We start from the raw sequence: 27359 nt of genomic DNA, 5'->3' as shown, positions 1-27359 counted from the left end.
CGGAAGCACGATTAAAATCCCAGCAGTTCCCTAGCACCACAGTTAACATTATCTATCATTGGCATGCACCACCAAAGTTATGTTTTCCCCCTCTAACTCACTTACCTTCTCTTCCTTACATTTTGGATTCATCTCATTAGCTGTAATTAATGTTTATCATGTTTATTTAGTTTAACTGTAAAGCCTTAGTTATTGTGTAATAGATTTATATGCAACTATGTTAATCCCACTTGTTACTGGAGACTTCTTATTTTTTGAATAGGATAAATAGTTATTTTGTTGTTTCTGAACATACAATCTTAGTCTGGCTAAGCTCTTAATATTATTTTGCTATTCCTGTTACTTTGCTATTGAAACATATTTACTTGAATTGCAAAGTTGATTATAACTACTAAATGCCTTTGTTCTAGCTTTACTGGAACTTTGCTTGAGCTTCATTTAAAATGTTATTTTAACTTTGCAAAGAATGTCGCAAAAATCTCAATTTTGCTAAACACGTTGATCCTATTTTGCTAGCATCACTAGATGTACATTCATTTGATTGCTCTTATCTTTTGACATGGTTTAATTTGGCACTAATGTAAACATTTACATTACAAGCTCTAATATCCTTTAGATTACTTCGCAACTAACCTTAATGCTATTGTATTGTTGCTTAATGCTTTATGTTATAACTATGCTATTTCTTGTTTCATTCCACTTATCAATCGCGTTATTTTTATTGTTCAAGGGAAAGCACAACAGTAGCGGCCAATGGGTGATCCTATTGGCATAAATTCCGTACTCAACTCCTCTCCTAAAAATCGATTTTAACTCTAAACATATCAAAGCATGACATGTGTTAAAGCAACAAAAATATCTCAAACACCTATTGAAAGTTCAAATAGTGTAAAAACAGCCTTGAACATTTAGACCCCTAATTTACAAATTACCAATTCAAGCTTTATATCAAACAATTAATGTGCAGAACATGAACAAAAGCTTAATACAGAATTGGTAAACAATCTATGCCAATTAAAATCACATCTACAGCAAAAAATAAAAGGCAAAGATAAAGGGAAGAGAGATACAAACACAAGAACAACACACGATGTGTTATCGAAGAGGAAACCGAAGCCCTCGGCGTAAAACCTCTCCGCTGCCCTCCAAGCGATAAACAATCCACTAGAAAATGTAGTTGGGATGCATGAACAGTAATAGACCCTCAAAGCCTAATCTACCTAGTGCACCTAAGCCCTCCAAGCTTCTTGCTCCAACGAGGTTGCGCCGAACCTATTTCTTTTCTAACTTCCCAGATTTCGCTACTTGACCATAGCATCAACCAATGTAAATTGGTTCCTTCCTAACTGCTTCCCAGAACACCAAACAGCCCTTTCACAGTAATGGATATGGTGAGAAAAAGTTTTGGTAAAATGCCTCTCAAGGATTTAACAATGGAGAGGAAGAGAGTTGAGGAATTTGAAGAGTCTCTTTTGTAAAGATTGTGGATGAATCAATCTTGTTTTACTCTAGGGTTTCTCTCTCAAAATTCTCTCTGGAAGCTCTCTTTCTTTCGTGGGCATAAGGGGTATTTATACTAGGGTGAGAAAGGAATGTGAAACGTTAGGTTTTTCAAAACAGGGCTGGTTCGTGGCTTGGCCTCGCGACTTGACTGAGTCGCGAGATCCAGCCGTGAGATAACCGAACTGCCAGTTGTCCTATTTTGTCTTGTAGTGCTTCAGCTAGCATAACGCTTCAACTTCTGGCATACTTGGCACGTGTGCTACTTCTGGTGGCTTGTAGCCGCGAGTCACCCGCGAGATCCAGCTGCGAGATTCGGTTTTCTTGCACACTCTTAAGCATTCAACACTCTATCTCACTCACTACCCTTACAATAAACCCACCTAAATATAGGGTTACTAATTGCTGAAATACAAGCAAATTTGGCACGGAATAAAGCCAACAAAATAGTTGATTAAATTCAACCTTACACCTATTATCTAAACTAGTGTGTAATCCCGTGCATATGCACGGTATACTTAAAAACAATCACAATTATATATATATATATATATATATATTTATTTATATAAATTGTTTGCTTATTGGTTATAAATTAAAAAACAAATTGAAATTAACATAGAATAATAAATGTAAAATTAGAATTAGTCATGCCAAGACAACATTTCCTAAGGGACCAACCCCTTCACCAAATTAACTTGGAAATGAGTTTGACAAAGACTATCTTGCTAAGATGTGTAGCTTTGTTAGCATTCCTATACACCTAATTAAACTCCAACTGGTCAAATCTTGCATATAGCAATCTAACTTCAATAACAAAATTAACAGTTCTCTAGTGCACTAATTTGGATCTATTGGTCACTACCTAAACTCAAATTTTGGAATTACCCTCAATAAACACATTCTAAAGCTACTTTTGACCTGCTAATTCCACTACCCCCGAAAAAGCTTTGGCTTCCACTTGAATAGGGACCTTAGTATTCACTTTTTTTGAGAAGGAGAATAAGCTACACTATAAGCCACATTCCATGGGTGCATGTAGGAGCTATGCTTCATACATGATTTTGATATCAAGTTCAACATGACAATAAAATGACCATGAATGACAACATTTAGGAGAAATATTTTTGTAATAAAAAATTTAAAACTCAGAGCTTGCCTTGAACTATGGACAATGACAATGCCTCAAGAGTCAAGGTTAAGCTATTTACATTTGATTTGCGAAGCTTAAGGTCAAAGATACAATTATTAAAAGACATGCACCCACTATTATCCTCTGGCTCACAAATCAAACTTTAAAGTATATTCTCTATCAACCATGGCATTCACCCACTATTATATTATGCTTTATAAACTTGTATTAAAGTCTGGTCATTGTTACTAATTGTATAACTAAATTCGACTATATTTTTTTTCATTAAAGATCTAATCTCATGCAATATGAAAAATTTCAAGAAATACCACTTTCAACTTAGTTTCTCCAAAAAATAAGTCCTGTACATTGGACTTTGAAGAAAAAGAACCACTGGTCTTGTCCAATCGTAGCCTTATATTCTTACCTCAAATAATTGGATTATTGGCTTTGTTTATTGTTGAGATGCAACTCAAAACAAAAAAGTCATACGACAACAACAAAATTAATAATAAATAAAATCTCCAAATAGCATTATAATGAAGTATTGTTTCCAAAAGCCATATTTTTCAAATTCATATGGTTGCTTATTTTAATCCTCATACGGGATTTAAGTTTCATTTATACATTTGAATATTGATATTGTTAAATTCAATGGTTAGTTATGAAGCAAAAGAGTTGTTAGCCATAAAAAAAATATGTGAGAAAAGGAATTGACAATGTTTCATAAGTCAATGAATATGAATAGAAAAGGGGCTGCAAGTTTTCTTACAAATATGTTTATTGTGCATTGGGGGGTTGCCAGTGTGTTGTTAAGAGTTGTTTGCTGATGGTAGCAAGTGGTTAGGAGTTGAGATTATATTTAGAGAAACATTTGAGAGAGAGAGAGAGAGAGAGAGAGAGAGAGAGAGAGAGAGAGAGAGAGAGAGAGAGAGAGAGTCTACATAGAAGTGTCCAGGTGAAATGTTCTTGTTTAGGTTATTTTTGTGGTCTTCTTGGTTTTTGTATTAGGTGTTAATGTATTATTTATTTTGGCACATCCAGGTGAAATGTTCTTGTTTAGGTTATTTTTGTGGTCTTCTTGGTTTTTGTATTAGGTGTTAATGTATTATTTATTTTGGCACAAAAATTTTAAAATTTTTGATAGGGCACATGGTGCAAAATTGAGAATTTAATTAAAATCTAATTGGATTTTCTTTCAACTTCACCAATTATTATAAATATAGATAAATGGATTAGATGGGCCTCCCCAAATCAACTTTTATAAAAATAAGCCTGTGATACCCCAATATGATTGATTGTGTGATGTGTGTGGGTGTGTGCTAAGTCCCACATCGGGTATTTACTGGGTAAATCTGGGCAAATCTGGGCTTTATTAACAATTACAAAGAACCTCAATTGTGACTAGTCCTTTTGAAGTATAGCGCAGATGTGGCTAGTGCTTTTCCTTGGGTCATTACATGATTGTGTGATGTATGTGGGTGTGTGATGAGTCCCGCATCAAGTATTTACTGGGTTGAACTGGGCTTTATCAACAATTGCAAAGAGCTTCAATTGTGACTAGTCCTTTTGAGGTATAGCGCAGATGTGGCTAGCGTTTTTCCTTGGGTCGTTACATATGGTATTAGAGTGGGCCTGGTAACCCCGTGTGGGTTCGGAGACACTACCCCACAAAGTGGGCCTTAACGAGGACGTTAGGGATTTAAGTGGGGGAGATTGTGATGCTCCAATTTGATTGATTGTATGATATGTGTGGGTGCGTGATAAGTCTCACATTGGGTATTTACTGGGTTGAATTGAGCTTTATTAATAACTGCAAGAAGGCTCAATTATGACTAGTCATTTTGAGGTATAGTGTAGATGTGGCTAGCGCTTTTCTTTGGGTCGTTAGGAAACCTAGGCATGGCTAAAGTTGGTGAGCTACTTAGAAGCTAGTGTGCTACTATTACTAGATTCTTCCTGAACTTAGGTATCACAAATAGTATAGTGGCTGAACTTTAGGCAATTAGATATGGGCTTCAATTAGCCTAGAATAGGGGTTTTAAAGAAGATAAAATTAGAATCTAACTCCCAACTGGTTAATTACTTAATACTGAACCCCATGCAGATACAATAGATATACTTAAAAGATACACATTAAGTTGCATAGCATAATTCTTACTCATATAATATAATTGATAGTCATTCTTATATATATTTTTTTAACTCTTTAAAAAGTTTTGTAAGAATATTATTAGGTAGATCATGTAAATTGTCCATTTTTTAATTTTTTAACTTTTTTTTAATGTTCATTAATTCTAGACTCCTTGGTTTTTGTACACAATAACTCACTTTGATGGATATTTATGATGTAATCCCACATTTGATTAAAAAATTAAGAAATAAAACTTTCTCTAAAAATAAATAATTTAGGACACATGGCGTAAAATTGTGCTTCAATTGTAGAATCTAATTGGATTTTCTCTAAACTTTGCCTATATATATATATATATATATATATATATTTATAGATTTGATTGTAGGTGACTTTTGAACTAGTCATGGATAGTCTCGCTTGAGGTGTGTATCGCCAAGCGAACAGTATTTGGGCTAGTTCAAGAGTTAGTATTTTAGCTCAAACTTGTCTCTATTTAGTATTTCTCTCGGAGGAGGCAGAGACTCACTTGAAGGTAGTAGCCTATGTTCTTATCTTGAGAACTTGAAGTAATCAAAATCCCTACAAACCATCATATGTTCATGCAATCCATTACCATAACGAACACCCTAAACCAAGATTAACACCCACTTAATCATCTATAACCCTAACCATTGCCAATCACCAAATCCACCCAACCCTAAGGCTATGACTGAATCCTAAGAGCCTTAGACAACAAATTATAGCATCTCAATCATCAAGAACTACCTTGAATCATCAAGGAATTCTAACCCTAAATTGAGTTCTTTAGGGAAGAGCTCCAATTTGTTTCGTCCCCTAGTCCCATAGTAGTCCCCACTAGACTCTTGAAATTCAGGTGGTCTTTTGGTAAAAGGGCCAACTATGTGTAACATGTGTTCCATCACTTCCATGCACTTCTTGTATCCTCTAAAGCTACTAAGCTGAGGAAAGGAACGAGGGGAATTTCTAGAGTTACTTTAACCACTAACCACTATTTATTTTAGGACTTGTTAGAAAAAGTTTCCATTTTCTCTTCATAGTTTAAACTTTAAGAAAATTCTTCAAGATTCTTATTTTTATTTTTATTTCATGAATTTGAATTGCAGTAAAGAGTAAATTTGGATAAGTTTAAATCCATACGGTTTTTTTTTTTTTTTTTTTTTTTTTTTTTTTTTTTTTCAGTTTATGCATATCCATCTAAATTTTTTTTGGTTATTTTATTTATAACTTTTCTAGGTGCAATTAAATTAGGCGAAACTACATAATTGGTTTCTAAAGTTTACTTTGTGAGCACAATTAATTTCTCAAGTTTCAAGTAAGTTCCTGTATAAAAATAAGAAAAAAAAAGTTTCAAGTAAGCATTATTAGTCTCTCAAGTTTTAAAAAGGAGTTATAATAGTCATTTTTGTTAACTAATATTAGTGGTATTACTTACGTTGCTAACAAAGTAGTGACTTGTCATTTTTTTTTAATGATGTGGCATTATTTAGTGAAAAAATTATTTTACACCTAAGAAAATCCATTAATATCAAAATTACTTGACCCACCTAGTAACTAACGGGTAATACCAAATCAAAAAAATTTGAAATCCAAAAATCTCCAAAATCTTTGATAATTGAATTGTGAGAAAAAATGGCCTTTTGCCCTTTCTTTTTAAAATATCCAACAAAATGCCCCATGTCTGAAACTAATTAAGAAAATGCTCCAGTTTTGAAACTCGAGCTCCATGTAAAGTACTCGAGTTCATGTAACTCGAGTTCCAGTTGAATTTTTTTCAAGGAACTCGAGTTAGTTTCTTGAATGGAACTCGAGTTTCGTGAACTCGAGTTCTAGAAATTTTTTAGTTTTGTTTTATTTTTTAGTTTGCTAAAACTCGATTGTCCAAAAATCGAGTTTCAAAACAGGGGCATTTTCCTAAATAGTTTCAAATATGGGGCATTTAGTTGGATATTTTTTTTAAAAAAAGGCAAAAGCCCATTTTCACCTTGAATTGCGTAAGAAAGACTTTGGGGGATGAAAAGTTTGGTTCAAGAAGACTTTGGAGGAATTGATAAAAAAATAAAAAATAACAGACCTTCTTCACATACATACATGGATTTACGGATGTATTTATGTATGTATAGAACTATTAATATCACAATCTGGTGGCTAGAATTTAGGATTTGAATTCATTGAGATCCAAATAGAAAATAAATCAAAACTCATTCTGTTATGTCTGAAGATAGGAGTGGCATTCGTGGATAGCTGTTGCCGTGGGTGGATAGTTATTGCATTTGAAATTTGTATTTGGATTACTATGGAGTTGCTACTGCATTTGTATTTGAATTATGGTTATCTAGATAAAGTTATATTTGAATTGGTATTTGTATTTGAGTTTCTAAGAAGTTGAGTTTCTTTAGGATTATCTGTTAGTATTTGAACATTCATAGGATTATCTATTGTTATCTGTTTGTTATTTGAATTCCTAAGACTTGTGTTTAACGGAGAATGCAATGAATAAAGCAGCAGGGAATTATTATCCCAATTTCCCTCTCTATTCTCTTATTCACGAGACCGGTCATCTCAAGTACGACCAAACAACTATCCATTCAGTTAGAAATTAAACTCAGTCATAAAACATTCATAATTCATGGAGATTTGCAATTTCAACTTGCCTATATCCAGAAAATAAAAAAGTAAAGCAAAATAATGCTGACGCTGAGATATTGTGCTTCAGTAATGAAGCTGAAGCATCTATAATCAATAATATCCAAACACCATAACCATATATCCTTAGGGAGTTTATAGTTCCAAAGCCATTCAAACGAAAAACAAGTTTAGAGTTGACACCTTACCAATCTTGAACCTCACGGAAGCGGTCTTGAGCACATTACCTAATTTGTATTTTTTTTTTTTATTCATTCAATTAAATAGCTGTATTTGGAAAAGAAAAAGAAAATACTATTTTTTAGCATACCTTGTCATGATCGAATTGGGACACTAGTCATAGAGTCCAAACTGGTCTCTAAATCCTATATCTAAAAGAACTAGGCGGACAACTCACCACCGACCCATACATATTTCTATATAAGAAGCAATAAGAAACCTCAGAAAAATTAAACAACATTCTAGTAGTTCAACTTTCTAGTTTCAAGGCATGGGAAACATCCAGCAAAAACAAGGCAGGGATGAGCGAGACATAGAATTAGAATTATATGTGCAAAATATAAGTAGAGCCCACAATGGGCAAGGTAATCCAGTCTTCACTTGTCAAATATGCTTAAAGCCGATGCAATCAAACCAGATATTCAACAACAAAAACAAGTGTGCACACGCTGTTTGCAAGGACTGCATAGCCAAATACATCCAAGACAAGATTGACACTAAGGACAAGGTGCCCAACATTCAATGCCCTGGCTTGAACTGCAACCAGTTTTTGGACCCTCTCTTTTGCAGGAAAATAATCCAAAAACCACGTTGCTTCTTCATGAACTTCAGGTATTTGTTATGACCAATATAAATATTGTTATATTATGTTATTCATATTGAATTTAATTTGCTTTTATAAAAGTGTGAATTAGATATAATTGTTTGTTTTGAATCGTTGAATTTGGATTGAGGTAATTATGGTAAACTTTTTTTTAGCAATATATATATATATAGAGTACTGTAACTCTTTATTATATAATAATAAAATCATAACTTTTAGCTCGTTTTAATTATTTCTCCATGATTGACTGCCGCTTGTTCCAAAATTTTATGTTCTTATATATTCTGAGTTTTTAAATATTTTTGCCTTTGTCTCTCCAATCTTTCATGGATAAGCTATAGCATATTATATTACAAACTATAAAGTTGATCTTATTGTTGACATATTCAATGCAGATGTGGGACTTGTTTCTGTGAAGACAACAGCAATAAACGTGAAGACCTCCGCCGTAAATGTATTCAGCAGCAAAAAAGAATGCAAGACAACAGCAATAAATGTAAAGACAACCAGCATGTCAATGTAATTGCTACCGCCGCAGTCTCCGCCGCCGTCTCCGCCGCATTCATATAGCTTCTATTAGTCATTAGTGTTAACTCCGCAGTATGAGTTTTATTTCTAAGCAATTAATAATTATTGGCGGAACTATTACTAATCACCGGTTTCCTTGTTATTGGGATCACCTCCTCAGGAAACTCTATTACGGGACCACCCAAACACACGCCTGTTTGTCGGCTAACAAAAACAAGGAGCAAGCATCTTAGTAACTTATTAATTGCTTATAAATAGAATAAATACATTTATCAACTCATCATCTGTTTGCTTGTTCACACTTAGGTTAGACACACACTAATTTGAAACATGGATTATGATGATATAGATTATGATGAAGGTTATAGCATGAGTGATATAGACAATGATTGGTTTAATGGTAATATGGATTATGAAACAGATTTAGTGATATGGATAATTATAATTATAACTATAATAATACGAATAATTGGAGTACATACACAGGGGATAAAATCAATAGACAGATTGATAGACACAACAATAGTTTCTTAGATAGGATAAATAAAAAATTGGAATCTTTAGAAGCCATTGAAAGAATCACTACTATAGAAAGGAAAAAATGATAGAGATAATAGAAAAGACAGTTTTTTGGACCTTTATGAAAAAATTAAAGCTTTAAATTTAGAACAAGAAAGAAACTTTGAACCCCATCAAAGATCATCTTTAGTGACAGATAACTGGCATAAGTAGAAAGAAAAAATGACAGAGATAATAGAAAAGACAGTTTTTTGGACCTTTATGAAAATAATTAAAGCTCTAAATTTAGAACAAGAAAGAAACTTTGAACCCCCATCAAAGATCATCTTTAGTGACAGATAATTGGCATAAGTAGAAAGAAAAAATGACAGAGATAATAGAAAAGACAGTTTTTTGGACCTTTATGAAAATAATTAAAGCTCTAAATTTAGAACAAGAAAGAAACTTTGAACCCCCATCAAAGATCATCTTTAGTGACAGATAATTGGCATGATAGAAAAAATAGTGGTTTAGTAAGCACCGACAGATTCATAAATAGTAGCAGAAAAGATGATAGAGGACTAAAAGTAACTGAAAGACCTATAGTTATAATAAAGACAACAATGAAAGAAAAGACTATAGTCAAGAAATGCAAAAGATGATAGAAGTAGTAAAAGTAAGAAGTTCAATAGAAAGACAAGAAAATAATAATAGGAAAGATGACATAATAGAAACAATACAAAAGATGAAGTTAGATGGAGACAAAGAAAAAGGAATAATAAGGAAAGGTATAGTAAAAGAGATGTTAGAAAGAATAGAAAGACAACAAGGCAATAGTACTCTAACCAATTGAAAAGATGGAACTCTACGTAAAGAGTTAAATATAGAAAGAGACAAAAAGGATGATGACCTAAACTTAGTCAAGAAAGAAGTATGGAAAGACATAATAGTAAGGAAACTAGGACATTACAACCCATACGTAGGAATATGGAAGAAAATGACAAGCTAGACTTATTTGATAAAGATAGTGTAGTAAAAGTAGTCAACAGAAAAGAGAAAAATAACGATGCCAAAAGGAGTAATAATTTTAAAGAAGAAATTGATGAGAGACTAAAATCAATTAGAAGAACTGTGAATTATACTCAAGACAATAGTTTAGTAAAATTGGCTAAAAAGATAGAAATTTTAAATTCACCAATAGAGATAAAAGAAATGGAAAATGACATAACAGTTTTAGAGATTACTGAGTTATCAGATAATGAGAAACCTGATAGACATATTAAAAATATTATTTGTCATAAATGTAAAGAATATGGGCATATTAAAAAACAATGTGATAGGCATAATAAAAATGTAAAACACCACCGCACACCCTTGGTGCCGTGGTCACTCCACAAGTATAAGTGCTTGTGGGGTGTAGGGGGTAAGGGCCGGGGTTCAAGTCTCTAAGAGGGAGCTTCACACACATATACTCTTAGATTAGGTTAGAGTAGAATTCTATCTTGTATAAAAAAAAAAAAAAAAATGTAAAACGAATAAGTAAATTAGAATTTGAGAAAGACATAATTTATGAATTAATGGAAATATTTAATGTTCAGCAAAAAGAGATTGTTAGGTTCTAAATGTTTAGAACAATTGGCAAATCGCGAACACAAACTTGTCTAGATATAGATCTTAGAGTTTATAGGTTTTATTAGACAATGCTCAAGGTGATTCAAGTCAAGATTCAAGAACATACAAGCTGCAGAAAGAAGATTTCATAATCTGTCTGGTTCGATCGATCGAAAGACAGGCTCGACCGATCGAAAGTCGTATCTGCAGAATTTTAATTAAGCCCAAACAGCAGTTCAAGCCCATTTAGGATTAGGGTTTCTAATCTACTTCTCCCAGTATATAAAGGAAACCCTAAGCACGTTTTTATGTGGCTTTTCAGAGAGAAAAGAGTGTGCCTCTTTTGTATTTAGGGTTTTGTTCCTAAAAAGCTCTCTTATGTTTTCTTTCGGTGCTATTCCTTGAAGAATCTCAAGATCCGGTATTGTAGAAGTTGTTGCCTTCTCTTGTCATCAAAGGTGTTGATGATCTAAACCTTCAAGGGTAGTCTTAGAGTCACAAACAGGAGAGTTTGTGTTGCTAAACCTTTGAGTGGGATCTCAAAGTCACAAACGGGAGTGTTTGTGTTTTGTAAAGGCCAAAGAAAGAAGGAGTCCGTGGATTCGAAGTTTGCACGTGGTCGTGTCAGTGAGTTCTACTGGTTGGTAGCAATAAGAAGTTGAGCGTGGGGACTTGTAAGTCTTATTGTATGAATTTCAATTCTTTCTAGTGGATTTGCTTTTTACCTTGAGGATAGCTAGGTTAAATTCTCCCCAGGTTTTTTACCGGTTTGGTTTTCCTAGGTGATCATATCATTGTCTTATTTATTTTTCGCTGCTATGCATGATATGATTGTTTGATTATGATAACCTAGACTTGTTTAATTGGACTAAGTAACAACTTGGCTAATTACCTAGGTTTAATCAATTGTTTAAGGGGTCTAAAAACTTACAAGTGGTATCAGAGCGGGTAGCTCTTTTGTTTTAGATCTTTTGATCTCTGAGCTGATCCTTGACCCCTATTGTCATGGATAATTTGAAGTGTCTTTCTGATCATGTTTCTGCTCATGCTTCTGTTGATTTTATTGATGCCTGTGAAACTCTTCGTAAGGAATTATTGAAATCTATGAAAATTGCTAAGAAATTTAAGGAAGAGTTAAAATTGGCTAATCTTGAAAAAGAGGAATTGATTGTTAGATTAGATGAATCTAATAAAAAGAATGAATTTTTGAGAAATCAAATTTCCTCTCAAGATGAGAAGATGAAAAGCTTGGAACAAGAGTTAGTTGAATCTAAAGCTAAAATTGAAAATTTGATAGGTACCAAGCCTGCTGTTGATAATAGAAGTGTTTCTGTTTCTCTTAAGCCTAAAACTGAGAAAGTTTATATACTCCTTTCAAGAGGAATAATAAAGAAAAGGCTTATTGTGCTAGGTTAGACAAAGATAAAAGTTTTGATGTTGACGCTAAAGTTTCTAAACCTAAGTCTAAACCTACTATTAGAGAGTACAATAAATCTGTTTTTGTGCCTACTTGTCACCTTTGTGGTGTTGTTGGTCATATTAGACCAAATTGTTCTTTGTTGAGGCAAAAACCAAAATCTAAGACTAGATTTGTTGTTAGAAATACTGATGTTCCTAAATTTGTTCCTGTTTGTCACTTTTGTGGTGTCTCTGGTCACATTCGTCCTAATTGTCATAAACTAAAATTTAAGCATTCTATATTTCAGTCTAAGATTTGTGATGATATTTCTCCTGCCATAAGTCCATATAAATTGTTTCATATTCTTTTGAAAAATTTGAGCTTGTTGGCTTGTGAAAGGAATTTACAAGATTTTAGTCTTTCTCAGAAGATTGGTGTAATCCCTCAAATACACTCTGCTTCTCATGAATTTTCACCTACAAAGCCGAATACTCGTGCTAGATGGGTGAGAAAAGATTCTCCAAGGTGAGTGTTGCTAACTTGTCCCTAATTTATTTCTTTCAATTAATTGTGGACATGTTTTGTTTCTGTTTTTGGTCGTGTTTTTTTTAGGTTGTTTTTTATTAAAAAAAAAAAAAATCCAAAAACATTGAAAAAATTTCAAAAAGACAAAAATATTTTATTTTGTGCCTAGTTTTTTTCTTGAGGATTACATGAGTTATGATATCTCTCTCTTGATTTAGAACATGCTTGACATTGTGGAGAAACTTGAATAGTATGTGTTAAATAAGTGCTAAGCTATTTCTGATTTTGTGTGAATATGTACTAGTTTGTACATGTACTCATGGGTTAATTAAGAAATTGATATTTCTTGTTTGTGTACCCTCTATAGCTTAGTTAAGCACTATCATGCATTGCATTTGTATTGTTCATTTAGCATAATGTGTGCTTTTTGTTTTTTGTCATAAATTTTTTTAAAACCAAAAAGATTTTTTTGTTTTTCACATCTTGGATTTATAATCAAGGATTGGCCATATTATCTTTACATAACAAGTTTATGTACCTTATTTAGCTTTGATGAGCTTATTTATTGCACTTTATTAATTGAAGCTTTGTAGTGCATGTTGTGTGGGAAAGATGTTTATGGTGTTTATCACTTTGTCTTAATCTTGAAGTCACATGTTATTTGACTGTCGGACTTGATCCTTTTAGAGAAAGGCATAAATAACCATCTCACCATTGTTCACTAGCCAATCATGAACACCTTAGTGCATATCATAAGATTTTATGCTCGAGAAAGTGTAGCACATGCACAAAAAGAACATAAAGTGAAGCCTTGGTTATAGTGCTTAATTCTTAAAATCAAAATTGGTGTGTACTATTAGGCTTGATGCCAAACTCACATAACTTAAAATTGGAATGTATATTATGAGGCATAAATACAAGAAACTTACATGATTGCAAGCTTATGATCTAGGAGATGTGGGAGTTATATGATGTAACTCTTTAGGTGATAGTCTCTTTTAAATTCTTTGTGATGAATTTTGTGGACTTTGTGATTGATTGCTATTCACATATCACCTCACATGTATCTTAAGCTTTTACTAGTTGCACACACTACACAAGTTACTCTTTGCTAAACTTGGTACATTATATTGTGTGTGATTTTGTTGTGGCCATTCAAGATTAAAAGTTCCTTGATTTTAATGCAAAATGTGTTTAATGTTTGCGCTTTAAGGACAAATTGATTGAAAATCTTGATTTTGGAAGATCTAGGTTGAATTCAAGTGTTTTTGAAAAAACTTTTCGTCTTATACTCATGCATTTTTTTATTATAAAACAATGTGCTTTGAGGAGTTTCTGCATTAAATTGCTCTGTTTTTTTTTTTTTCAAAAATTGATTTTTCCATGCATCATTTATGTTTAGGATTCACATGAATTGCATTGATTTTTTTGTATCCATCTTGCAGTTTTGCAGTCATCTCTCTCATTGTTTTCACACATAACATGCATACACTTTGCTACATTGGGTACTCAACTTGATTTAAAAATTTATTGATTAATTTTTGAGTTATGTACTTTCTAGTATATGCTATTTTTATGTGTGAATTGTAGAAAATTATTTTCTTAAGAGTTATGATGGATAATCAATGTGCAAATATTTTCTCTACTCATGCAACTGTTTATGGGTCACATAGTACCATGTTTGCATTTTATTGAAAGAGAGAATATTTTTTCTTCATGTGTATCCTCAACTTAGTTTTTTTTTTTTAAAACTTGGTTTGTGTCTTTTTATTTATCCCCACCTCCTTTATTTTTTTCCCAAAACTGTTTTTCCTAAAACTTGTTTTGTTTTTCCTATTTTTAACCTTTGTGGTTCTTAGGGGGGGTTGTTGCTTTTCATAGGGGGAGTTGTCTCTATTTTCTCTTACTCTGTTGCGTATGTTTTCTGTCTACCTTCTGATTAGGTAGTCTTTGTCAATGCGTGACAAAAAGGGGGAGACATAGATGACCTGTTTGTTTTGTTTAGGGGGAGAATATAAAAAACTTTTTGAAGTATCTAACTTAGGGGGAGAGTTAGAATTTACTTTTGTTTTTTATATTCTGTTTCATATTATTGTATATATGTCTTTCTTTCCACACATGCAGTGATGTGTTTGTTGAGTGTTTCAGGAAAGACAGGTGCATTCTGATCGAGACCTTCTACCTCTTCTTGCAACTTCTAGGTTAGGAGTCTTAGATTGGAATTTGTGATGTAATTGGGCATTTTATTCTATTGGGTTGTTCTTGTATTTGAGCATTTCATTTTGCATGAAAGTTTTGTCACGAATTGCCAAAGGGGGAGTTTGTTAGGTTCTAAATGTTTAGAACAATTGGCAAATTGTGAACACAAACTTGTCTAGATATAGATCTTAGAGTCTATAGGTTTTATTAGACAATGCTCAAGGTGATTCAAGTCAAGATTCAAGAACATACAAGCTACAGGAAGAAGATTTCATAATCTGTCTGGTTTGATCAATCAAAAGACAGGCTCGACCGATCAAAAGTCGTATCTGCAGAATTTTAATTAAGCCCAAACAGCAGTTCAAGCCCATTTAGGATTAGGGTTTCTAATATACTTCTCCCAGTATATAAAGGAAACCCTAAGCACGTTTTTATGTGGCTTTTCAGAGAGAAAAGAGTGTGCCTCTTTTGTATTTAGGGTTTTGTTCCTAAAAAGCTCTCTTATGTTTTCTACCGGTGCTATTCCTTGAAGAATCTCAAGATCTGGTATTGTAGAAGTTGTTGCCTTCTCTTGTCATCAAAGGTGTTGATGATCTAAACTTTCAAGGGTGGTCTTGGAGTCACAAACAGGGGAGTTTGTGTTGCTAAACCTTTGAGTGGGATCTCAAAGTCACAAACGGGGGTGTTTGTGTTTTACAAAGGCCAAAGAAAGAAGGAGTCCATGGATTTGGAGCTTGCACGTGGTCGTGTCAGTAAGTTCTACTGGTTGGTAGCAATAAGAAGTCGAGCATGGGGGCTTGTAAGTCTTATTGTATAAACTTCAATTCTTTCTAGTGGATTTGCTTTTTACCTTAAGGATAGCTAGGTTAAATCCTCCCCAGGTTTTTTACCGGTTTGGTTTTCCTGGGTGATTATATCATTGTCTTATTTATTTTCTGCTGCTATGCATGATATGATTGTTTGATTGTGATAACCTAGACTTGTTTAATTGGACTAAGTAACAACTTGGCTAATTACCTAGGTTTAATAAATTGTTTAAGGGGTCTAAAAACTTACAGAGATAGATCAAGTAATGAAAAAGGAAGAATTAAAATCAACCGTCCCTCTTAAAATCAATAAAAGAAAAAGAAAACAAAAAGACATAATAATGAAGTTGATAGAAAATCTACCGAATCACCATAAAGACAAAAAAGAATATTTACTAAAATTGAAAGATTCTATAGAAATACCTTTTGCTTGTATTAAGTGTAGACAATATGGACACCATGTTACAGAATGTAGAAAAGGAGAAAAAGCTAAGAAAGAAAAGGATAAGAAAGAAAAAACAAAAAAGAAACAAGATGGTGTAGAGATAAAACCAATAACTCTACAAGATTTAATGACAGAAGTAAAATAAGAAATTGAAGAAGATAATTTCACAGAAATAGATGAACAAAATATTGTAGAAATAATAAATTTAAAAGAATTTTTTAAACCCATAATAGAACCACCTTTATTAGAAAAAGATGATGGCAATAGACAAAATTTCTTGAGTTTAATTGACGGAGTAATTTTCCAAAAATGGCATATAGAAATTACTTTAGTAATTAATAAAGAATTCTCTTTAACATAAATTGCTTTAATAGACTCAGGTGCTGATATGAATTGTATACAAGAAGGATTAATACCCTTAAAGTATTATGAAAAATGATAGGCCAAAAACGTATTGACCCCTTGTGGTGAATTAATTGATTAATTAGCCAAGTTTATTAATTAATCAAATTAACATGCAAACGTGTGGTAGCACAAACAAATCACCAATTAAACTAACTGTAGCAAAAATTAAATTGACACGGTGATTTGTTTACGAATGGGGAAAACCAACACGACAAAAAACCCATCGGGTGATTTTAAGGTCATCACTCCCGAAATTCCACTATTATCACAACAAGCGATTACAAGTATGGGAATCTTAGTACCTTATACCAACTTATAGTTGAACCCGACTTTACCCCAATACCCAATTGGACTTGTTTTGTAGTGACAATTTCTCATTTTGATGCACGGCTCCCAATACTTGACCAACCAATTGCGCGGATCCCAGTACACCACTTTAATCACCAACTAGAGAAGGTTGTTGGTTGCAAAGTTCTTCAGTTCATCTCAACGATGAAGATCAAGAAGATGCTTGGTCACAAAACCCTACGGTGCACAAACACAGCAACTTTTTCACAAGAATGATGAACTAGGGAAAAACTGTGTCTCTGGTCACAAATTGCTTGAACAAGCTTTTCTCAACACTTGAGCAACTTGTGTCCTCTTTTACGGCTCTTAAAATAATCTTTTTATATGTTTAGGGTTGTGAGAAAAGAAAACTCAAACACATAATCATGGATTAGAGTCAAAATAGAACTGAAATTCTGTTTTTCATAAACCTCAACAGATGCCTATCTGTCGAGCTACTGTTGAGTAGTTGTCGAGCCATGAGGCTAGAACAGCTCTTCAAGCTCGATAGATGACTAGTTGTCGAGTTTTAATGACATACACTTTTCAGACTTGAATCTTGGACAGACTTGCATGGCTTCAACACTTGATCTTAAAACACAGTTTTTTGAAGTATTAAATATATCCTAAATCTACCCAAATACAAGTAAAGTGCGTTTTGTCAAAGGATTAGCCAATTACATAAAATAATGACATATGTTCCTAACAAGTGAATCATGTATGTCCTAACAAAAAATCATCTGAAAGATTAACTCAAGCTAATGGTGAAAATCTCATAATTAATTACAAAATACCAAATGTTCATATATGCCATGATGGAATACGTTTTGAAATAGTTTTTGTTTTAATTAAGAAACTTCCTTTTAAAATGATTTTAGGAACTCCTTTTAAGGCTTTGATTTACCTCTTTTTAGTGACAGATGAAGGAATTAAAACTAATGTGTTGGGAAAAGATATATTATTTAGGTTCATAGAAAATCATTCTTCCAAAAAGGTCACTATTCTAAAAGATACTAATAAAGAAAGAAACTATAGAACTGAAAGAAGTTTGTCATCTTTAAAGACAGAGATATCACTAGATGACCAATTGACAGAAAATAACAAAAAGAAATTCAAACAAGATAAAGAGACAGAGATTTGTTCCCCCATTGCTTTTTTACATAAGCACTAACATATAATCCAAACACCTTGTGAAAAAGAATTTAGGGGAAAAAACAAAGACAAAAAAGATGGAACTATGCTTATAAGTTCTTCTAGTCAATATGCATGGACTGACAGTATGATAGAAGTACCAAACAAAATTATAAAAATGACATATTTACAATTTTTATAGTATCCTCAAATACTCATATAATAGAAGATTTAATAAAAGTAGCCTTGACAAATTCTCCTTTATTGATCATGATAGAAAACATTAATTGTGGTAATTTCTTGAACAAAGACAAATTTAATTTCTTCATAGGAAAAGTTAATCATAAGCCTTTGACAGATTTTCCCCAGACCATTACAGTAGTTGATAAAAGAATTTATGGAGAAACTTTATTTCACATATTCGCACAGAATGAGATATATAGTAATACATACATGAATAGAATCATACTAGATTTGAAAAATCTTTTGAATTTCACTCACTTTGACAGACTTCATCATGACTGCTCTAATACCACTACAACTTAGCAAAAGCACAAAGGTGTACAGAAAAAAGTTTGCTTTATTATATATACTTTAAATTTTAAAAATGATTTTCTTATAAAACATTTTAAAATGACTTTACAAAAGGACATTGAAAGAAAATTTTTTTAAATAAATTTTATAGAAGCTTTGCAAGAAAATATTTATTTTCAAAATCATATTTCAAGACATAATCCTTTTCCCAAAACCCATTTGTAGACTACTATGAGTAAAAGAACCTCTCAGGCAGACATGAAAGGAAAGGGCAAGGCACTAGTGGTGCAACCCAAACAATTCCGAAAGCCTTCAGTAAGGATTTCACATAGGCATGAAGGCATCTCGATAGAGACAATATCCCTTCAAGATACGTTGCTTGCAGAGGCAATGTATTCATGTGGTGAAAAAGGTGAAATTCTGCAAGAAGTGCTTCGTGCTGACCTCATTTTTCAAAACAGAGAATTTACAAGCCTTCCTCTTCATATTAAAGTACTTCTTGATAATTTACAGGCAGCCTTTACCCTCAGATAGAAACCTTTATTCCAAAAGACCCTTAAGGATTTGGAATTACATCTTGTTAGCACCAGTGCATTCATTGAAGCATCTGGTTGTCAACTCCCTGGCAAGGAGGATGGAGATTCAAGCTCCCTAATGACAGAATCACAGTCTCTAAAAAGCTATCTTATGGGAACAAGCTTTTCAAAGCTCCACCCTAAGATTCAGCAAAAACGAGACTTGCCATTAGAACTTTACCTCCTGAGATCCAACAGAATATACTAACCCATAAAGCCATAACAAGTTCTTATGACAGATGGATGCATCTTTTCAAAGTATTAGTCTTTACAGCATTTATCAGAACAGAAGACATGACAAATGACATATGGCTATCTCATAAAGCCACATAGCATGAAAGTTTTGGAGAAGCAGACAGAGTTTATGAAGCAACATGGATTACTTATCAATACGGAGACAGAAGATCCAGTAATTCGTGATCATTTATGGTTATCTGAAATGCTAGAAGCAGGGTTTATCAGCAAATTAATCATAACTTCTAAAATTTAAATTAGTTTATTTCCCAAAATCATCCTAGAAGTCGCCGCACAGATTGGAGGACTTAATTATATGAGGATTACTATATGGAGTACTCTTCCAGCTTGGGACAATAGTTATTATATGGAAGTTTGGCCAACACACATTCTGGTCCTTATCCATGATTGGGGATGTATCCCTGAATACAATTGGTATACAGGAGATACTTATTTATCACTTGATGATCCAGATGCTCTGGCTCAAGAATGGTCTAATTTCATAAGTAACAAGATTTATGAAATTCAGAAAGAATTAGATAGAGGCTTCCACTTATATAGCTACACTAATAGAATAGCCATATATGGTCCAAGACCTTCAGCAAGGAGGCTTTTTGGAAGAAGAAGGATTGCTAAGGATCCTAGACTAATGACAGCAAAGGATCATGTCCCTATTTATCTTCCTATTTCATACTACGTTCTATGTAGTAATTACGGAGTAGTTCATGAGCATGAGTAGTATGAGGATAACTCTAATCCGCTAGATTATGATAACTATGTGGATATAGGTTAGATGTTCCAAGAAAGACAGAATGCTCTCCCGAACAGACAGCAGTGACAGATTACCATTCATCAGCGATAAACCACTATTCACTGCGACAGATCACTATTCACTAGCATGGGTAAATAGTTTCTAGACAAAACCAAAATAGTCCAGAGAAATACAGGCAGATTTTTCACTACTGTTTACTAGCATATGGACAGATTCTCAGTCAGATTCCCAGATAGACAGAACACTATTCACTTGCACGTGCCTGATAGTCTCCTAGATAGATTTGACAAAAGCTACTACAAGTTTCCATTGACAGTTTAACTTGAGTTAACTTTACCTACTTAGGTCAATATACCATGGTTCATTGCATCTATAAAAGAGATGGACTACGCAGACAGAAAACAAGTCTAAAAATGCCTTGAAAGCTTCTAAAGTTCCAAGTTTTAGAAAAACTTTGTAATAGCCTTCCCTCTCCCTCAAAAAGACTTCCCCTCTTGTAATCTTGTAACTCTTCAGATAGTGTTTTATTTTCAAGCTTGTATTAGACAGTTGTTTTCAAGTTTTATCGAAGACAGAAGTTTTTATTCAAGTAAGATTTTATTTGTTTCAGTTTTCATATTCCATACTCCATTTTAACTTATTTTGTATATATCTATTTTGCTATTTTCTTCTTTATCATCTATTTTATCATTGTTGATGCTTCCATATTACTGCTGCGCTCTCTCCTAGGTAGTCATTGGTATCAGAGCCATGGATGGTAGATGTATGAGTTTTATTTCTTTGCAATTAAGAAGTTGTTGGGAATTTTATTACTGCATAGCCACTACTTGCTCCTTGTTAGCGTTGGTCAGCCTTAAGACTCGTTGGCAAACTAGGGTTTTACGTTGGTCAACCCCTTTTTGTTAGTCAACGGACAGGCGTGTGTTTGGGTGGTCCCGCAATGGAGTTTCTCGAGGAGGTGGTCCCGATAACAAGGAAACTAGTGGTTAGTAATAGTTCCACCAATAATTATTAATTGCTTAGAAATAGAATAAATACGTTTATCAACTCATCATCTGTTTGCTTGTTTACATTTTGGTTAGGCACACACTAATTAGAAACATGGACTATGATGATATAGATTATGATGAAGGTTATAGCATGAGAGATATAGACAATAGTTGGTTAAATGGTGATATGGATTATGAAACTAGTTCTGACTCTGACAGTGATATGGATAATTATAATAATAATTATAACTATAATAATACAAATAATTGGTGTACATACATAGGGGATAAAATCAACAGATAGACTGATAGACACAATAATAGTTTCTTCGATAGGATTGATAAAAAATTGGAATCTTTAGAAGCTATTGAAAGATTTGCCACTGTAGAAAGAAAAAATGATAAAGATAATAGAATAGACAGTTTTTTGGAACTTTATGAAAAAATTAAAGCTTTAAATTCAGAACAAGAGAGAAACTTTGAACCCTATCAAAGATCATCTTTAGTGACAGATAATTGGCATGATAGAAAAAATAGTAGTTTAGTAAGCACTGGCATATTCATAAATAGTAGTAGAAAAGATGATAGAGGACTAAAAGTAACTGAAAGACCTATAGTTATAACATATAAAGATAACAATGAAAGAAAAGATAATAGTCAAGAAGTGCAAAAGATAATAGACGTAGTGAAACTAAGAAGTTCAATAGAAAGACAAGAAAATAATAATAGGGAAGATGACATAATAGAAACAATACATAAGAATCCTAGTGATATAATACAAAAGAAGATAGATATGATTGATGAAGAAAAAGAAAGAAGGATAGAAAGACAAAAAAAGTAATAGTATTCTTACCAACTCATCCATAACACTACGTAAAGAGTTAGATATAGGAAAAGACATAGTAAAAGAAAGAAACATGATAAAGAAAGAGAAAAGATGATAGTCTAGTCAATAAAGAAAGGACAAATAATAGTCCTAGGAATAATGATAGTTCCAAAAAGAGTAATAGTTTTAAAGAAGAAATTGACAAGAGGCTAAAATCAATTGAAAGAACTGTGGACTATACTTGAGACAATAGTTTAGTAAAATTGGCTAAAAAGATAGAAATTTTAAATTCACCAATAGAGATAAAAGAAATGGAAAATGACATAATAGTTTTAGAAATCACTGAGTTATTAGATAATGAGAAACCTGACAGACATATTAGAAATATTATTTGTCATAAATGTAAAGAATATGAGCATACTAAAAAGAAATGTGACAGACATAATAAAAACATAAAATGAATAAGTAAATTAGAATTTGAGAAAGACATAATAAATGAATTGATGGAAATATTTAATGTTAAGCAAAAAGAAATAGACCAAATAATGAAAAAGGGAGAAGAAAAATCAACCAACACACTTAAAATTAATAAAAAGAAAAGGAAACAAAAAGATATAATAATGAAATTGATAGAAAATCTACCCAATCACCATAAAGACAAAAAAGACTATTTGCTAAAATTGAAAGATTCTATAGAAATACCTATTGCTTGTATTAGGTGTAGGAAATATGGACACCATGTTACGGATTGTACAAAAGAAGAAAAAGACAAGAAAGAAAGGATAAAAATGAAAATAAAACAGGATGATGTAGAGATAAAACTAGTAACTCTACAAGACTTAATGACAAAAGCAAAAATGGTAAAACAAGAAATTAAAGAAGATAATTCCAAACACATAGATGAACAAAATATTGCAGAAATAATACATTTAAAAGAATTCTCTAAACCCATGATTGACCCACCTTTATTAGAAAAAGCTGATGGCGATATACAGAAATTCTTGAGTTTAATTGATAGAGTAATTTTCCAAAAATGGCATATAGAAATTACTTTAGTAATTAATAAAGAATTCTCTTTGACATAAATTGCTTTAATAAACTCAGGTGCTGATATGAATTGTATACAAGAAGGATTAATACCCTTAAAATATTATGAAAAATCATCTAAAAGATTAACTCATGCTAATGGTGAAAATCTCATAATTAATTACAAAATACCAAATGTTCATATATGCAATGATGGAGTATGTTTTGAAACTATTTTCATTTTAATCAAAGACCTTTCTTCTAGGATTATTTTAGGAAATCCCTTTATGGCCTTACTTTATCCCTTCATAACAACAGCCGAAGGAATTAAAACTAATGTGTTAGGAAAAGATATATTTTTTAAATTCATTTTACCACCCATCCCAAAAGAAATCTATTCACTAGATAATATTTCCATAATAAAAGAAATTGATAAAGAAAGAATTTACAAGAAAAACAGACATTTATTATCCTTAAAGTTAGAAATAATATATGAAAGAATTGTTGATCAATTGGCAGATCCCATATTAAATCATAAAATAGAAGCATTCAGACAACAAATTGAGACAAAAATTTGTTCTAATCTCCCTACTACTTTTTGGCATAGACATCGACATATAGTACAATTACCATATGAAAAAGACTTTAATGAAAGACAGATACCTACTAAGGCTAGATCAATACAAATGAATAATGAATTATTAGAACACTGTAAAAAAGAAATTAAAGATTTTCTAAATAAAGGGTTAATTAGGAAAAGTAAGTCCCCTTGGAGTTGTGCTGCTTTTTATGTTAATAAACAGGCAGAACTGGAATGAGGAGTTCCAAGATTAGTTATAAATTATAAACCTCTAAATAAGGTACTACAATGGATAAGATATCCTATTCCTAATAAGAAAGATTTACTTGACAAACTTCATGAAGCAACCATATTTTCTAAGTTTGATATGAAAAGTGGATTTTGGCAGATACAGATAGATGAGAAGGATAGATATAAAACTGCTTTTACAATTCCTTTTGGTCATTATGAGTGGAATGTCATGCCTTTTGGTTTAAAAAATGCACCTAGTGAATTTCAAAATATAATGAATGATATATTTACACCTTTTATAGACTTTTCAATTGTTTATATAGATGATGTTTTAATTTTTTCCAAAACAATTAATGACCATTGGAAACATTTAGTTATATTTGTTAAAGTAATTAAACATAATGGATTAGTTGTATCAGCTACTAAGATAAATTTGTTCAAAGATAAAATCTGATTTTTAGGCCATAATATTTACAGGGGAACTTTAAGCCCCATTGACAGAGCTATTCAATTTGCAGATGAATTCCCAGATGAAATAAAAGATAACAATCAATTACAAAGATTTCTTGGCAGTCTAAATTATGTTTCAGACTATTTTCAAGGATTAAGAAAGATATGTAGACCTTTATATAAAAGGCTAGAGAAAAATCCTCATTCATGGACAAAAAAACATACTATGATAGTTAGACAGATAAAAAAATATGTTAAGCAACTTCCTTGTATTGTTATTCCTTCCCCCAATACTTTTAAAATCATTGAGACAGATGCTTCTGACATAGGCTATGGTGGAATTCTAAAAAGAGTATCAAAAAATGATAATAGGGAACAGATTGTGAGATTCCATTCTGGCTCTTAGACAGCTACCTAGCAGAATTACAGCACTATTAAGAAAGAAATTTTATCTATTATATTATGTGTTTCAAAGTTCCAAAATGACCTTTTTAATCAAAATTTTTTAATCAAAGTTGATTGTAAAAGTGCTAAGGAAGTTTTACAAAAAGATGTTCAAAATCTTGTTTCCAAACAAAGTTTTGCAAGATGGCAGGCTATTTTAAGTGTTTTTTACTTTGATATTGAATATATTAAAGGAGAATCTAATTCTATTCTTGATTTCTTAACTCATGAATTTCTACAGGGAAGATGAGCTCCCCTGCAGATAAGAACAATTCCCCAAAACCCAGAACCAGATAGTCTTATGCTGCTCCATCGATCCCTCCTCCCCCTAGCAGATTTCTCCCTTGTCCTTCCTTCAACTCACCGAGTTTCTCTTTAAACAAACCCTAAGAAAGACCCTCATTACCCTGCAGTCTGAACCCTTTCCAACCACTTTCCCTAAGCTCCATTCCAACAACTAAACAGTCTTATGCCACGCCCTCAACTCCTCCTCCTTTAAAAACACCATTTAACATAGTTGCATCTTCTTTCCCCCTGTAACTTCTCCCTCTCCCTCTAACCAATCAAAGGACAGACCCTTTACCTCTCAAACCCAAGCCTAAGCCCCAAAAGAAGATCATAGTGTTGAACTCCCGAAAGATTCCTAGAATTTTATTTTATGGATTGAAAGAGAATACCAGCACATAATAGATACCCTCTCACTAGTCAGTCAGTTTTTATCCCTAGGATGGAAACATCCTAAGATAGAAACATTAAAGACCCAGACATTTTATGAGTTTATTTTAGTTGGCATAGACTCAATCGTAGTTACACATATGCCTTGCTCCCAAGACCCAAATAGAATTGGTTACTCTAAAGTAGCCATAAAATAGATTCTCACCCCCTCCCAATGGAGGGCACAACCCTGGATCACTAGGAACTTTTCCCAAACCTTTGAGCCTCAGTTTTATAATTATTATGACTATATGGAAGCGTGGGACAGATTCCTTTTATTACAAAACAATATTTACAGACATACTTGGTTTTTCTGATTTGATATGTATAGAAAGAAAGACATGATGATACCAAGATGGTTCATTGACTGGTGGAATTCTTATGGTCCTGAAGCTATGATTCTCCCTTCTGATCTCCTTAAAGCCTATGAAATTTTCAAGAAAAAACTGAACATACCGCATCTTAAAGATTTCCCACATCTTTTGCAGTTCTTTTACAGGTTTCCAAATCTCCCATGGATCATCAGATGGGAATACAAGATAGAAAAGCATCCGCAGTATCCTTTTCCTATGCTTACTAGAAAGTTTAAATCAAAATGGTGGAATAAGTTTAATTTTGATCATATTTGCCAAGAATTATAGAAAAATACCTCTTCCTCCCAGACAGAAAATTCTAATTTCCTTCTAGAAAAGAGTCAAGTCCACTACCTGCTTGCCTTTGTCTTAGACAGAAGACAGCTTAAAAAGCAACTGCTTGAAGCTGCATCACAGATATCAGATGATGAAAATGACACAGTAATGGAATCCTCCTCTCCAAAGTACAGGACTCACCTAGAATCATTCCAAGATTCTCAAGACCCTTATGACATATGACAAATAAGACAAAATGATAGACCCTTTAATGATAGATCACAAGCACGTAGGACAGAAAGATCCAGAAAGATATTTTGACAGAATATTATGTGCCCTTCCAGACAATTCCAAGACAGTCCAGATAGATAAAGACAAATGAGTCACTACTATTCACTTGCAGGCGATAGAAAGTATCCTGACAGATTCCGATTATCAGAATATATGGTTCCTACCTATAGTTTAACTTGAGTTAACTTTACCTACTCAGGTTAATTTACAATGGTTCACTAATCTATAAAAGCGACGGATTACGCAGACAGAAGACAAGCTTCTAAAGTTCCAAGTTTTATAAAAACTTTGTAATAGCCTTCCCTCTCCCCAAGAAAGACTTCCCCACTTGTAATCTTGTAACTCTTCCCTTAGACAAAACCTTGTAACCTTTTAGTTTCTAAGGCAGTTTTATTTTGTAATCTTGTAACTCTTCAGACAGTGTTTTATTTTCAAGCTTGTATCAGATAGTTGTTTTCAAGTTTTATCAAAGACAGAAGTTTTTATTCAAGTAAGATTTTATTTGTTTCAGTTTTCATATTCCATACTCCATTTTAACTTATTTTGTATATATCTATTTTGATATTTTCTTCTTTATCACCTATTTTATCATTGTTTATGCTTCCATATTACTGCTGTGCTCTCTCCTGGGTAGTCATTGGTATTAGAGTAGGGACTTTGGCTCCCTTGTACAGAAATCTCACTTCCCATACGAGGGTAAAGGAGGGCTCTTTGCCGTACGGCGTGCGGGGGTGCAGGTAGTGTAAGTCTGCAAGGTGGCTCCTTGGCCCTAATCCAAACGCATGCAACTCTGGTAGGTATTACTTAAGTAATAGCCCTAGGTAGTCATTGATATCATTCACCCTAAGGCAGGTATGCCCCCCGTTATTGTCATTCACGGAAAGTACTCAAGCCTAGGTTTTTGGACATTGCACTTAGCCTGAAATATAGGGAC

The 27359-nt window shown here is 32.9% G+C and overlaps 1 protein-coding gene across 1 annotated transcript; it reads left to right on the top strand.

Annotated features, from left to right (window-relative positions):
- Positions 1-7912: 7912 nt before the first annotated feature.
- LOC115963162 lies at positions 7913-8959 on the top strand. The gene is made up of 2 exons (XM_031082060.1): positions 7913-8264; positions 8652-8959. The coding sequence occupies exons 1-2, from the start codon at positions 7924-7926 to the stop codon at positions 8824-8826; spliced, it is 516 nt and encodes a 171-aa protein (XP_030937920.1). The 5' UTR covers positions 7913-7923; the 3' UTR covers positions 8827-8959.
- Positions 8960-27359: the final 18400 nt, after the last annotated feature.

Source organism: Quercus lobata, chromosome 10 (genome assembly GCF_001633185.2).
Source record: "Quercus lobata isolate SW786 chromosome 10, ValleyOak3.0 Primary Assembly, whole genome shotgun sequence".
In the NCBI taxonomy this organism is placed as follows: Eukaryota; Viridiplantae; Streptophyta; class Magnoliopsida; order Fagales; family Fagaceae; genus Quercus; species Quercus lobata.
Note: the sequence above shows the minus strand (reverse complement) of the source record. Positions and strands in the feature narration are given on the sequence as shown.

Coding starts and splice junctions, on each gene's coding strand:
- LOC115963162 (XM_031082060.1), top strand. CDS start 7,924: ATGGGAAACATCCAGCAAAAACAAGGCAGGGATGAGCGAGACATAGAA. Junction 8,265..8,651: donor TGCTTCTTCATGAACTTCAG/GTATTTGTTATG, acceptor TATTCAATGCAG/ATGTGGGACTTGTTTCTGTG.